The sequence below is a fragment of the Vipera berus genome, assembly GCF_964194415.1.
Source record: "Vipera berus genome assembly, chromosome: Z".
In the NCBI taxonomy this organism is placed as follows: Eukaryota; Metazoa; Chordata; class Lepidosauria; order Squamata; family Viperidae; genus Vipera; species Vipera berus.
This window is the reverse complement of record NC_138205.1, coordinates 75,501,541-75,517,735: the sequence shown is the minus strand read 5'-3', so window position 1 is coordinate 75,517,735 and position 16,195 is coordinate 75,501,541. Positions and strand designations below refer to the sequence as shown.

The window sequence follows — 16,195 nt, the reverse complement described above, 5'->3', positions numbered from 1 at the left end:
TCTAATTTAGCTGATGCTAGAAAAAAAATAGTATCTTTTGTACACTCTTGAAAACTATTTTGAATCTCTAACCATCTATTACAACTAAACCACTTTAAATTAAACAATTCTTAAGAATGAAATATTCTTAATTTGGACTTTACTTTTACTGTTTGGACTGTTGTGTGTTTTGAAAAATAGATTATTTAGAATCTAGTTATGTTGCACTTCAGTCTTAAATAATTAACCTAGTACAGGGGTGTCAAACTCAATTTCATTGAGGGCCGCATCAGCATTGTGGTTGCCTTCAGGGGGCCGGGTGGGTATGGCCAGGGTGGGCGTGGCCTACTGGATGGGCGTGGCTAGAGTGTGTATGGCCTACTGGGTAGGTGTGGCCAGCTCTACATCGTTCGCATCAAGGGTGCCTATGGGGGCCTGGGCAGGAGTGGGACAGATCTGAGGGTCTCTGGCAGAAGGAGGGTCTCTGGGCCAGGGCCAAGGCAGTGGGGCCGTTCCCTCACTGTTTCCAGGATGGCTTCGCGGGCCACATGATACCACTTCACGGGCCGGATCCGGCCTCTGGGCCTTGTGTTTGACATGTCTGACCTAGTATATACATAACAATATATGATGTTTTCCATGGTGAGCTTAACATCAATAACAACATTTATTAAAAAGGCTAAAATAATTTCTGGTGGTATTATCTGTACATTAAAATTTTGTTTAGTCACAATCTTTCACTTTTCACATTCCGGACAAGCAGTGGTCATGTATCCTAGCAAAAGGTGTTACATATATGCATAAGTGTAGTCAGTAGCATATGCCTTTTTAAAAATATCAAACATGCAAAGAAACAAAAATAAGTCCAAAATATCTGTATTACATCCAGAAATGCAAACTTTGCAATCAAAATTTCTCATCCATAACTATGGCACCCTAAGGATACCTGCATACATGCAAATGCTTTTCTGGGATCAGTAACGCAGCAGGGATTGCTTTTTCCTTCCGGTAACAGATTGCTGGGAAATACCAAACATGGCCTTGAGAATTCCAATGTTTGTTACAAATTTTTCTGGATGTGGTTGGAAAGAGGCCTAAAAATGCCAGCACAAATACATCACATTTGCTGAACGTGCACACGCAACTAATTACAATCTTCAATTATATGTGATATATGTAAAATGAGATGGGCTGTCTCAACTGCAACTTGCAAACCATTCCGTTTTGCGGCAAAACAATCCAGGACAAGCTGATTAGCAGAGCTTAGAGAAGACTCATTAACACAATTTTTGGGAAGGAAAGAAACAGAAGGACAGCTTAACATCTTCCAGTTGATGTTATGTTATGTAACATCTTCTGGGTGTTGAAGTCCACGAGTCACAAAAGAGCCAAGGTTGCCTACGCCTGGCCTATTGGCTTTTGAAAGCCAATAGGAATTGTTGCTGAGCGCGCCAAAAGATCCGGCCGGCAAATGTTGCACAGGCAAGTTGTCTGCAGCAAAGGCAGGAACTTTGCATCTCTCCCTGCTGCCCAACTACACCATCTCAACAAGGTAAGTAAGATATTATTTGCAAATAGGATGGCAATAAACAATTTAGGCTGCATTTACATCAGGGCTTTTCAACCTTTTCAGAAATTGTACCACTTTTATGATCTGACAATATTCAAGCACCACCAGTGCTTAACAAGGTCTCAAAAACTTGATGATTAAAAAAAGGGGGGGTATTTTGGGTTTCATTGGTTAGATTCATTTATTGTTATAGAAATGGCTAGTTTATGATATTATAGAAAAGCAAAAAGTTGAGGTTCAATGTTAATGCTTCCTTCTACTCCTGTAACAGAGGAAGTCAGAAGTCAGTGCCTTTTCTTTTTTCCCTTCTCCCCCTCACTTTTCCCTTTTTCTCTCTCACCCTTCATTCACAAAATCCCCCCCACTCACTCACACTTTGCTCACAAAAGCCTCCAGTCGCTCTGACTCACTCCTCTGCCTATTTCAAAGGCACCTCATTCAGTCTCTCCCCCACTCATTCCATCTCTTTCAAAGGCCTCTTGCTTGCTCGCTCACTTACTGCCCCATCGCTTCCAAACACCATTTGCAATTCACTCACTCACTTACTGCCCCATCGCTTCCAAACACCACTTACTCACTCACTCACTGCATTTGGAAGTGACGGGGTAGTAAGTGAACGCATGCCGGTGCTGGAGGCCATCAGCTGTTTGGCACCGGAGACCACTGCCATGAGGAACACAGCTCTTGGTCAGGGTTTGGAGCAGCTCTGGGTGGGGGCTCAGCACGAGCCGCGGCATGGCAACTGCGGGGAGGGGAATCCCCACAGCGGCTGTGGGGAGGTGAATCCCTGCGGCATGTGGCTCTGAGCTGCAGGGGCGGGGTTGCAAAGGATGGGTGGCAACGCCGTAGCAAGACACCAGCATCACTCCCAGTGACAGCTCCTCTGAGTTCTGGCACTTTTTTTTTTAGGTAGGATTGCAATAATCAAAAAAAATATGTTACCACGATTGTTGTTTTTGTTTTCAACAATACCAATAAGATTGGAAAAGAAATATTTTGAGGGGCTAAATAAAATAATTTTGAAATATATTTGGCAGGGAAAAAAGGCAAGGATTAATTTAAAAATGTTACAGGATGCAAGACTCAGAGGTGGGTTTGGTTTACCTAATTGGGAATTATATTATCAGGCTGCAGCATTATCATGGATGAAAGAATGGATTTTACTGAGGAATACTAGATTACTGACATTAGAGGGACATGATTTACAGTTGGGATGGAATGCTTTCATATGGTATGGGAAAAATAGAATACATAGCTATTTCCAGAGACATCATATAAGGAATTCTTTTTTGATGGTTTGGGAAAAAATAAAGAGAAAGCATTACTTGAGGATTCCAGATTGGCTCTCAACTATGGAAGCGTTAATACACCCCAATATGTTTAACATGGGAAACATTATAAGATATAAAGACCTACTAACAGACACAGGGGAGCTGAAAACCAAACAACAATTAGAGGAACAAGGAATAAAGATGGATTGGTACATGAGAACGCAAATACAATCTAGATATGAAAAAGATGCTAAAACAGATGGTTTTAGTTTGGGGACAACAGAGTTAGATGAAATACTTATGGAAACTGAAGAAAAATGGATCAAAATGTATAGTTACTTACTATATAGGGAATTAGAGGAGGAGCAAGTAAAGGAGTCAATGTTAAAATGGACAAGAAACTTGGATATACGATTGAATTAGATAGATGGCAACAATTATGGGAAAGAAACTATAAACTGACAATGGCGACAGCGTATAAAGAAAATATGTACAAGATGTTCTATAGATGGCATATGTCTCCAGAAATACTAGCTAAAATGTTTAAGGACAGATCTATGAAATGTTGGAAATGTCATCAAATACCAGGCTCTTTCTATCATATGTGGTGGATGTGTGTAGAAGCTAAAACCTATTGGAATATAATCAGAACATGGATAGAAAAGATGATACAACAACGTATAAAACTAAGACCAGAAATATTCCTGTTGGGTATTTTACCAGAGAAATATAGTAAAGAGAAAACATATTTGATTATTCATATAACTACTGCAGCTAGGATTGTGTTTGCACAAAATTGGAAGGCACTGAAAGCTCCCCGAGAAGAAGAAGTGATCGGGAAAATAATGGAATGTGCGGAAATTAATAGATTAACAATGATAATTAAAGATAAGACAGAGTCAGAGTATTATGAAATCTGGGGAAAATTTTATGAGTGGGTGAAAAAGAGAATATGCCTAAAAGATAGCTAACACAAATTTAGATGGAAGAAAAAGGAGGAAATAAGGAGGGAGACCCAGGCGACACAGTATAGTATAAAAATTTAGAGAAGTATATACTGAGAAGGCCAGATTTATATAAATATTGACGTAATAGAAAATTAATCTTATTATATCTAATATAGATATTGAAAATCTAAGGAGAGGAGCTGCTCGGACATTACCCCTGAATTTTATCAGAAAAGGAATGGGAGGGAAGAAAGGAGAGGAGAGAGGGAAGAGAGTAGAGGAGGGGGAAGGAAGTGGGAAGGTTGGAGGAAAAGAGGAGAAGTGGGAAGAAATGGGAGGGGAGTGGTGAAGGAAAGAGGAGAGAAGAGGAGGGAAGTAGGAAAGAAAGGAGAAAGGGAGAAAGAAGGTAGAGAAGAGGAAAGAGACAGGAATGTGGATACAGTGAAAGGGGAAATGGACGAGCAGCACCCAAACTTACGAGTATGTATTTATGTACAGGTGAAACTCGAAAAATTAGAATATCATGCAAAAGTTCATTTATTTCAGTAATGCAACTTAAAAGGGGAAACTAATATATGAGATAGACTCATTACATGCAAAGCAAGATAGTTCAAGCTGTGATTTGTCATAATTGTGATGATTATGGCTTACAGCTCATGAAAACCCCAAATCCACAATCTCAGAAAATTAGAATATTGTGAAAAGGTGCAATATTCTAGGCTCAAAGTGTCCCACTCTAATTAGCTAATTAAGTCATAACACCTGCAAAGGGTTCCTGAGCCTTTAAATGGTCTCTCAGTCTGTTTCAGTAGGAATCACAATCATGGGGAAGACTGTTGACCTGACAGTTGTGCAGAAAACCATCATTGACACCCTCCATAAGGAGGGAAAGCCTCAAAAGGTAATTGCAAAAGAAGTTGGATGTTCCTCAAGTGCTGTATCAAAGCACATTAATAGAAAGTTATGTGGAAGGGGAAAGTGTGGAAGAAAAAGGTGCACAAGCAGCAGCACCAAAACCTGGTTCAATGACCATGGGATTACTGTGCTTGATTGGCCAGCAAACTCGCCTGACCTGAACCCCATAGAGAATCTATGGGGCATTGCCAAGAGAAAGATGAGAGACATGAGACCGAACAATGCAGAAGAGCTGAAGGCCGCTATTGAAGCATCCTGGTCTTCCATAACACCTCAGCAGTGCCACAGGCTGATAGCTTCCATGCCACGCCGCATTGAGGCAGTAATTGCTGCAAAAGGGGCCCAAACCAAGTACTGAGTACATATGCATGCTTATACTTTTCAGAGGTCCGATAGTGTTCTATGTACACTCCTTGTTTTATTGATTGCATGTAATATTCTAATTTTCTGAGATTGTGGATTTGGGGTTTTCATGAGCTGTACTCCATAATCACAATTATGACAAATCACGGCTTAAACTGTCTTGCTTTGCATGTAATGAGTCTATCTCATATATTAGTTTCCCCTTTTAAGTTGCATTCTGAAATAAATGAACTTTTGCACGATATTCTAATTTTTCGAGTTCCACCTGTATTGTGGTATATTTGTTGATTTGTTTGTGGGAGAAATGGAAAAATAAAAATTATATATGTGTGTGTGTGTGTGTGTGTGTGTGTTTTCTGAGGTTTTTGCGGGTGTTTGTATGTAGATCTTTGGTCATTCGGGTTTTCCCCCACATAGAATTGGAGGTATCAGGGCAACGTTTCGACGAAATCTCATCCATCATCCTCAGGCTGGTGACTTCAACTTCCTTCTTCTCCCAGAAGGTTGCAGCAGGTTTTGGTCACTTCACATGACCCTGGGACACTGTGACTGTCATAAATATGAATCAGTTGCCAAGCATCTGAATGTAAATCACAAGACCCTGGAGATGCTGCAACATTTCAGTTGATTGGCACTTCTTCTGGGCTCAGCAGAAGTGCCAGGATCAGCACCGAGCTCCAGCTGGAGCCTGGCACTGATCTGGGTGTTTCCACTGAGCCCTGACAGCCCCAAAGAAGTGCTGATCCTGGTGCTTCTGCTGAGCTCTGACAGCCCTGCAGCTCCATCCATCTCTCACTCAGGCTTGTGCAGTGCTGCCACCAGTTCAGCTCATTCCCCTCCCCCCCTACTTTTCTAGGATGGTCGCGTACCACCTGCCAGGTGCCAATGTACCACAGGTGGTACTTGTTACCGCTGGTTGAAAAGCCCTGATCTAATTCTCCTCTTCCTCTAGACCAGTGATGGCGAACCTTTTAGAGACCAAGTGCCCAAACTGCAACCCAAAACGCACTTATGTATTGATGGGTGCTGGATGGGCGTGGCCCATTGAGTGGGTGTGGCCAATTGGGTGGGCATAGCTGCAGTGGTAATGGCAGACTCGGTGGGACTAAAATGTTCAATCCATCAATTCCAACTTTGCGAGATCTTTTTTTTTCCATGAGAAGTTGAAATTGATTGATTGAAACTTTTTTTTTTGCACATGGCAGCAAAGGCCTAAAGCGAAAAGGTTTTATAAAAGCCAGCTGAAGGCCTAGGAATGAGGCAACAGGGTGCATACCCACAGAGAGGGCTCTGCATGCCATCTGTGGCATGCATGCCATAGGTTTGCCACCACGGCTCTAGGCAGAATCTCTGCATCATCCTTAGCTAGCCTGGGAAGGTGATGTTAAATTGAGTATTATCAGAGTATTGATGGTAGGTCATCTGAAATTGACAGATATCTTCTCCCAGCAATTTGCTATAGATGTTGAACACAGTGTGAGAAAGTCCTGAGTGCCCTGAGAAGTGAGAAGTTCTAGCTTTCTCCTATGTATACTGATTGGAAACATCTGCCTAGGAAGGAATAAAACTACTATAAAATGGTGCCTGCCACCTCAAACCTTTCAGAAAAATACCATAATTAGTGGTACTGAATCTACAGAAAGATTTACTAGTGGGACATTCTTGTTCAATCAGGTACTGACAATGGTTATCAACGAGAGTAATGAGTATTTGTTTTCATCTCTTTTGCATTCCTAGATCTGAATCCTAACTAAAAAATACTTTAGATAATCTGTTATACTAGGATCCTCTGTAGCTGAAGCAATAGCCCCTTTTTCATTTCCCCCCCTCAAAAAGAGAATATTGAAGATTGGAAAGAAGGTTTCTAATATCGTTGGGTTGAGAGATGCTCCATTCAGAAGCATCTCCTCCAAGACAGATTATATATCTCTGTCCCTCAAAGAGGTATATTGATCACTTCTTGGATCCAGAAACCAGAAAGGGCGTGAATCAAATCTATATATCGTGGAGTTTATACTCTAGAGAGCCATATTTATTTCTCCAGCCTCTAAAAGCTCAGAAGAATCCCTTAATACATAGAAACATATGTAGAAATTCAATATACACTGAAAATAAAGTACAATAATTTATGTTTTGTTAAGATCTAAGGAAGCTCCCATTAATTTTTATTCTGTGAATGTGCAATACATGTGCCTGTATGGTCTGGATATACGATATTTTATGTTCTTGATATATGGTATGATATTTTTAAAAGGTTTGTCTAATAGCACTACTACAACACATGGCTAAGAAATCCCAGTCTCACACCATAAAGGACTTTATGATCATCAGTCTTAACTGGATCCGGAAACAAACTAGCAACCAATGCAGCTTAGAGAGGAGAGGTGTGACATGTCAGGAGAACAGTGTGTCCTACCTAACTCAAGCCAAAATTGTGCAGGAACAAATTAGAATGAAATCCAGACACATTGTGTAGAAAGGAAACTGATGGTAATTAGTAATCAGTACATACCTGCCATTAGTTAAAGTGATCAAGCCCATATATGATTCAGTTGTTCTAAATAGGATTTTTCTGATATTTACTCAGTTGTCTCTTATAGCAAAAATCCAAGAGTTTACAAAGCATTGTTTACAAACTCATTGTTGGAAAGTATCAGTCAAGAAAAGGATACAATTTTTTTCCAGAGCATTGGATATATCATGGAACAAAGTGAAGATAGTCATCAAGAAGTGGAGAAAATATGGCAAAACAATGATATTACCAAGAACTGGATATCCCTCCAAAATTGATGAAAAAACAAGAAGAAAAACTGATCCGAGAGGCTGCCAAGATGCCTACAAGCAACCTTAAAGGAGCTGCAGGAATTTCTGGTTGTGTACTACACGTACAACAATCTTTTTTCTTCATGCGTCTGGGTTGTGGGGTAGGGTAAAAATGAAGCCTTTTCTTACCAATAAATAAATAAATAAATAAATCCAAGTGTGGCTAGATTTTGCATAAACTTACATCCAATCTGAAAAAAGCTTATGGGAAAATGTGTTATGCTCTGGTGAAATCAAGTTTGAAATTTTTGACCATTATTCCAAAATGTTTATATGGCACAAAAACAAACGCAGTGCACACCAAAAGTACACAATATGCACACTGAAACAGAATAGAATAGAATAGAATAGAATAGAATAGAATAGAATAGAATAGAATAGAATAGAATAGAATAGAATAGAATAGAATAGAATAGAATAGAATAGAATAGAATAGAATAGAATAGAATAGAACAGAACTGGAAGGGACCTTGGAGATCTTCTAGTCCAGCCCCTGTTCAAGCAGGAAAGCCTATACCATCTCAGACAAATGACTGTCTAGTCTCTTCTTAAAAATCTCCAGTGATGGAGCGCCCCGATTTCTGGAGGCAAGTTGTTCCAGTGGTTAATTGTCGTCACTGTCAGGAAGTTTCTCCTTAATTCCAGGTTGCTTTTCTCTTTGATCAGTTTCCAAACATTGTTTCTTGTCCTTCCCTCTAGTGCTCTGGTGAATAACGTGACCCCCTCTTCTTTGTGGCAGCCCCTCAAATACTGGAATAGTGCTATCATGTCTCCCCTATTTCTTCTTTTCTTTAGATTAGCCAAACCCAAGTCCCACAGCGGTTCCTCCTATGTTTTACTCTCCAGGCCTTTGATCATCTTAGTTGCTCTTCTCTGAATTTTTTCCAAACTCTCATCATCTTTTTTGTGATATGGTGACCAAAATTGGCAGCAGTATTCCAGGTGTGGTCTTACTAGGGTTTTATAAAGTGGTACTAATACTTCACATGATCTTGATTCAATACCTCTGTTTATACAACCCAGGATTGTATTAGCTTTTTTGGCTGCTGCTGCACACTGATGGCTCATAGTTCAAGTGATTGTCCACTAGGACTCCAAGGCCCCTCTCACAGTTACTGTTTTTAAGCTAAATCTCACCCTATCTGTACTTGTACCTTTGATTTTTCCTGCCTAAATGTAAAACTTTGCTTTTCTCCATACTGAAACTCATTTTGTTGGATAGGACCCATTGTTCACATTTGTCAAGATCTTTTTGGATCCTGAATTTGTCTTCTGGGGTTTTGGCTACTCCTGTCAATTTGGTGTCATCTGCAAAACTGATGAGTTCTCCTTCAATTCCCTCATCTAAATCATTGATGAAGATATTGAAGAGTACTGGGCCTAAGAAGGAACTTTATGGTAACTCACTGCTTACTTCTCTCCATGTGGATGTAGTGCCATTGAGGACTATTTGTTGAGTATGGTTTACCAGCCAGTTTCAGATCCATCTGGTGGTGATGTTGTCTATTCCACCGTTTTTAGTTTACCACGGAGTAGGTTGTGGTCTACTTTATCAAATGTCTTACTGAAATCTATACTACGTCCACAGCATTTTGCTGGTCTACTAGTTTAGTCACTTTATCAAAGAATGAAATAAGATTGGTTTGGCATGATCTGTTTTTAACAAACCTGTATTGGGACGTGGTGGCTCAGTGGGTTAGGACGCTGAGCTTGTCGATCAAAAGGTCGGCAGTTTGGCAGGTCGAATCCCAAGTGCCGCGTAGCAGAGTGAGAGCCTGTTACTCGTCCCAGCTTCTGCCAACCTAGCAGTTCGAAAGCACATAAAAATGCAAGTAGAAAAATAGGGACCACTACGATGGGAAGGTAACAGCGTTCCGTGCGCCTTTGGCATCTAGTCATGCTGGCCACATGACCACAGAGACGTCCTCGGACAAGCGCTGGCTCTTCGGCTTTGAAATGGAGATGAGCAGTGGCCCCTAGAGTCAGAAACGACTAGCACGCATGTGCGGGGGAACCTTTACCTTTACCTATTGGCTACTAGTTATAATTTTGTTTGCTTCTAGTTGTTCGCAGATCTGTTTTTTGATTATCTTTTCTAGGCTCTTTCCAAGTATGGATGTTAAACTGATTGGTCTGTAGTTTCCAAGGTCCGTTTCTTTCCCTTTCTTAAAGATGGGAACCACATTAGCCCTTTTCCAGTCCTCAGGTACTTCCCCGGTGCTCTAGAATTTATGAAAGATATGGTGCAATGGTTCTGAAATAACATCTGCCAGCTCCTTCAGAACTGTGAGATGTAATCTGTCGGGTCCCAGTGATTTATACTCATCAAAGTTGGATAGGTGTTCTCCTCCCATTTTCTTGCTTATTTTAATTTTTGTTTCTAGTTTGTCTTTTGCAGTGGTTTTTTTTTGTATGTTGGGCTATAGTTTCTTTTTGTGTGAAGACTGATGCAAAGTATGAGTTAAGCAGCTCTGCTTTCTCCCTGTTGCCTGTTATTTCCTTGCCATCTTCTCTCTTTAGTGGGCCTACAATTTCCTTGACTTTTTTCTTCTTGTTAATATGTTGGAAGAAACTTTTTTTTTATTATCCTTGATTTCTGTTGCAAGTCTTTGTTTGTTCTGAGCCTTTGCTTTCCTGACTTCAATTTTGCATGTTCTGGCTGTCTGCTGATAATTGGCCCTAGTTGTGTGCCCCTCTTTCCATTTTTTGTATTTGTCCTTTTTGTCTTTCAGTTTGTCATAGAGAACTTTGTGCAGCCATGCTGGTTTCTTCTTGAATTTCTTGTTTTCCTTTTTCAATGGTACTGTGTTGGTCTGACCTTTTATGATCACATTTTTCAGGATTTCCCATGCTTCTTCGATTGTTTTTCCCTTTAGGGTTTTCATCCATGGGATCTTTGCTAGGTTCTCTCTGAGTTTGTTAAAATCACTCTTTTGAAGTTTAAGACACTGGTTGGATTGTTTTCTATTGCTGCTGTTTGCATTATATTAAATTCCAGTATGACATGATCACTTTCACCCAAGGTTCTGGCAATTTCAATTCCCTCTATCACTTCTTCTCTATTAGTAAGGATAGTATACCAGTATATACCTTAATGTCTAGTTCCCTCCTCCACCTTTTGGGTGACAAAGTTGTCAGCTAGATTGGTTAGGAATCTGTTTGATCTCTCGCTCACTGCAGAGTTTGTCTCCCAGTTGATATCTGGATAGTTGAAGTCTCCTATTACTTCTGTGGTATGCTTCCTACACACGTTTGTTAATTGGTTGCCAAACAGTTCCTCTATCTCTTCTGACTGGTGGGGTGGCCTATAAAATACCATCAGAGCATGCTCAGTCTTATTGCATGAGATAACCCAGGAGTAAACACAGTAAACAGTGGTCTGTAGTAAATGAAGGTTTATCTTACACTATCTATAATATAATACACCAGGAACAATATACATACACATGCTAATACAGCAGGATCCAACAAACCACAGTTACAGCAGAAAACAGAAGAGAGAGAACACATTAGCAGAGCCTTCCCTTTATACAAAGGCTCTTAAAGAGTCATAGACCCTGCTGAGTCATTCCCATCATTACATCATACATCTTATATTACATAAGCTGGTTAGCTATTAAATCAATACCTTGACACTCCTCCCATTTAAAGCTAAACAGCTGTTAATGCAAATGATTTTACATACTCTTGATGCTTGCCTGCATTTAAAGGCTTTGTTAAATAGTGGGTTCTTTGTTGCAGGAATGAAGATGCGTAACTGAGTACAGGGTAACTCATAGTTTATTTCGTAAAGAAACTGTACTGGGGAAACAGCTGCAACTAGCCACAATATATAGTCTAGCCCCTAGGCGGCAGCCAATAGGTTTGAATCAACCATTGACGCCTGGAGATAGCCAATTGCAGCACAGGAGACTTGTAATCTGGGTTGCTGGAGAGCCGATAGCTGCTCCAGCAACCCATGTGGTAATCCTCAAGAGCCCAGTACATAACAGGCTTAGTCAACATATCAGCTATATTGTTGTCAGTGGAACAATGCTGTAACTTTATCAGTTTATCCTCTATAGCCTCCCTGACATTACAATATTTTATGTCTACATGTTTGCTTCTGCTTCCGATACGTTCTCCCATTGCCATCTTTATACATGCAACATTGTCCTCAAGTATTGGTGCAGCCTCTTTTACATCAATATGTACATCTCTTAGTAATTGTATACATCAGGTTAATTCAGAACATGCTTCAGACAATGCTATAAATTCAGCTTCAGCAGTTGACATTGCTACTGAAGGTTGTTTTCTGGTTTCCATCCAATTACGATGCCAGAAAACAATATCACAAATCCTGAGTTTGACTTTCTGTCATGCATATCATTTGCCCAGTCATTGTCTACATAGCATTGTAATGATAAGTCATCAGATGGCCTTATCCTTAGTCCTAGGTCCATTGTGCCTTTTAAATATCTGAATATTATTTTTATCCCTAACTAATGTTGTTGTTTGGGTGCTGAAGTATGCTGACTCAAAATGCTAACACACTGGCTATATCTGGTCTTGACCATTGAGATATATACAATAAGCCACCTATAGCTGATTGGTACACTTTTTGATCACATTCTGTGTTGTCTGCTATATCATTCTGGAAGCTTGGTGTCATAGGAGTTAATACACTGTTACAGCCCAGCATATCATTCTTTAATAACAGCTGTTTTATTTTCCTTGTTTGGTTTAACACATATCCTCTGTTTTGGTTTTCTTATCTCCACATCTAGATAATTCTTTATTTCCCCTAGGCTTTTTAATTGGAACTACCTTTCAAGTTGCTTGACAAAGGAGTCAACCTGGGAGCGATTCTTAGTAATAAAACACAAGTCATCAACATTAGCTAACAGGAAACACTCTGCACCCTTATACTGTGCAGTGTACAAACTTGGATCTGCCTTGCTGTTTCTTAAACCTAACTCTTTGAGAGCAGCATCTAAACATTGATTCCAGTTTCTTGTTGACTGTTTTAACCCATATATGGCTTTATTCAATTTATATACATATCCAAGGTGCTTAGTTTGATAAACTGGTGCTTGTACCATATACATGTCTTCCTCTAATTCAGCGTTTAAATATGCAGTGATCATATTGAAATGATGTATAACTGCATGCAGCTGCTAAAACCAATGCTAGCCTTATGGTCTCACCTCTTACTGTTGGTGCAAACACTTCATCATAATGAACATTTTTTTCTCCGTGTAAATCCTTGCGCAACTAACCGTGCCTTATTCTGCAGTTAATTATTATGTAAAGCCTTCTTTTTATATACCCATTTACACCCTACAGCCTTTTGTCCTTCTGTTAATCTCATAAGCACCATACACACCTTGTGTACCTCAGTAAAAGTCATTCCTCTTTCTTCTAACTCTAGGAATGTCTTTCTCATGGACTGCAAATGAGTAGACATGCTCTCTCCCAGTTTCAGCTGGGCTTTACATAGCTTTCTTTTCACCATTACTTTGCTGCTCACAGTCTCTCTCACATACACATTGTGCAAAGTTTCCCAGCACTCTTTAGCAGACTGGAGACCCCTCACGTGTATCAGCTGGCTATCCTCCAAACTCAGCATTATGCTGGCCAATGCTTTCTTATTCTTTCTCTGGTCCCCAACATTCAGGGCTGCAGGTGGATCAGCAACTATCATCCACAACTCCTCCCTTCGCAGGTACATCTCCATTTTTAGACACCAGGAGAGGTAATTTCTCTCATTCAGATGAGATACTACAAAACTTCCTTCCATTACACTGACGGAGTCCATGTTGCCTGCTACCCCCACAAACCCCCACAAACCACAAGCCTTAACTCCTCTGGCTCTGGGTCAAGCTCTCACTGGGTTTCTCCTCTCTCTGGGCCCATAACCTATCAGAGTATGCACAGTCTTATTGTGCGAGATGATCCAGGAGTAAACACAGTAAACAGTGATCTATAGTAAATGGTGGATTATGTTACACTATCTACAATAGGTGTGTCAAACTCAATTTCATTAAGGGCCGCATCAGCATTGTGGTTGCCCTTGGAGGGTTGGATGGGAATGGCCTACTGGGTGGGTATGGCTGGCATGGGCATGGCCTATTGGGTGGACGTGGCCAGCTCAATGTCACTTGCATCAGGGGCACCTGTGTGGGCCTGGGAAGGACCGGGGTGGATTCGAGGGTCTTTGGCAGGGTGGGGATAGGACCAGGGCAAGCGCTGGGGCATGGTCCACTGGAGGAGCCTCACTGAGCCTCATGGCATGTAGGGAGCCCCTGGATGGTGGCATGGACTTTCCGGAACCCTGGGCAGTGGAGATTAAGCCCCCAGCCTGGCCCTTGAGCTCCCATGGCACCAGGACCCCACAGCCCTGCCTAGCCTAGCCGCACTTTCCCGAGGGGCACCCAGCTGCTCTTATCTCCTCAAGGCTGCTGCTGCTGTGCTCACCCTCCTTGGCCAGGTTACTCATGGTGGGTGCAGAAGGGCAAAGTGTGTGGGTCAGAGGGAGGCCCACTCCCTCTCCATGCAACAAGACCTGGCTTTGTAACCAAAGCATCCTCAGCAATAGGATGGGAGACAACCAGGGGATGGCGAAATGGCAGCAGGGCTGCTGGTGGCCAAGTGCTAAGGAAGGACTTCCTTCAGACCCACCCTCCCTCCCTCCCTCCCTCTTCCTTCCTTCCTTCCTTCCTTCCTTTCTTCCTTCCTTCCTTCCTTCCTCCCCCTCCTCCTTCCCTGCCTCCCTCCTTTTCATTCCCATTTCCTTCCTTCCTTCCCTTTCTTTCTTCCTGTTTTCCTTCCTTCCTTCCTTCCCTCCCTCCCTCTCTCTGTGCCCAGGAAGGGATGAGGGGAGGGGGAGACGTTGACAGCGCTTCTCTCAAAGAATAAGAGAGTTGGAAGAGACCTTTGAGATCTTTTCTCCAAGCCCCTGCTCAAGCAGGGAATGTATACCATTCCAGATAATGGAATATCCAATATGTACTTAAAAGCCTCCAGTGATGGAGCATCCACAACTTCTGAAGGCAAGCCTTTTCACTGGTTAGTTGTTTTCACAAGTCCTTAGTTCTAGGCTGGTTTTCTTCTTGATTAGTTTCCATTTATTATTGCCTTCTGATGCTTTGGAAAATAGATTGATCTCTTCTTCTCTGTGGCAGCACATCAAATATTGGAACATTGCTATCATGTCACCACCCCTAGTCCTTTTCACTAAGCTAGACACACCCAATTCCCACAAACATTTGTCATATGTTTTAGCCTTCAGCCCCCTAATCATCTATGTTTACCATCCATTTAGACCAGATGGTCCCCCTGGTTTGATTTATAGAACAGTGGCCACAAGCAGAGCCTTCTCAGAGACAGCACCCCAATTACAGAACTTTCTCCGAAGGAAAATATGAACAACACATTCATCATCTGTTTAGAGGCAACTCCAAACACATGGTTCAGCCAGGCATATGTAGAACAACACCACATTTTATGGTCAAACAGCACTAAGTAAATTACTACTAATATTTTTCTTTCTTAAAATGCACACTTTTAATATTGTTTTAAGCAGTGCTAGTGATGCTTTACAATAGCTGTCTTTGAGAGTTTTCTTGTAAAGAACCCTGGATTTCTCAGAAATGTTTAATTTTGAATTAGATGTTGATTTAATAAATTAGGCAGAAGAAACAGATGTTTAAATACATCTAAATCCCACAGATCTACTACCTGCTAGGCGCATACCACAGAGAAAATAAGACATTGCATTTCTAGCCAGCAAAGCCACATTATGATGGCAATTGTGGTCCATGACACCCAACAGACATTAGTTTGGGTAAGGCTGGATTAAATTATAAAAGAGCAGATGAGGGGAAGTAGGAGCAAGAAACACTTTCCAAGTCTCTGACAAAATAATTGGGGGGGGGAGGGAGTTGACTCAGCCTTTTAATTTTAACTCACACCAGTTCCTCTTAACTTCTCTTTCAATCCAAAGAGTTATATTATTGCCTGGATTTTAGGGAGGGAAGGCAGCAAGAATAGACCACAATCTGCGAGTTTGCGCTCTCACCTGTCTGCACAACACCTCCCTGATGCAGCACATTTGTGTGCGAGAGAGACAGAGAGAGAGATCCCCTTTTTGTAAGTTTGCTTATTTTGCAACGCTCCCGATTCTCCTCTCTCTCTCTCTCTCTCTCTCTCTCTCTCTCTCACACACACACACACACACACACACACACACACGAAAACTTTCCCTGTTTTCTCCCCCTTCTTGTCCTTTTTCTCCAGCTGCACCTGAATGGAGTGGAGGAAGGTTAAAAAAAAGAGAAGGTGCGGAG

At 41.3% G+C, this 16,195-nt stretch overlaps 1 protein-coding gene across 1 annotated transcript in view; it reads right to left on the bottom strand.

Moving 5' to 3' along the window:
* The window catches only part of LOC308678999 (uncharacterized protein), a gene marked incomplete at its 5' end in the record, with an annotated part of 32,039 nt that extends 18,374 nt beyond the window's left edge, over positions 1–13,665 (bottom strand). Inside the window, one exon of the mRNA XM_081346235.1 lies at positions 13,243–13,665. Coding sequence (XP_081202361.1) covers positions 13,243–13,665 — 423 coding nt within the window. The remainder of the gene's footprint in view (positions 1–13,242) is intronic.
* Positions 13,666–16,195: the final 2,530 nt, after the last annotated feature.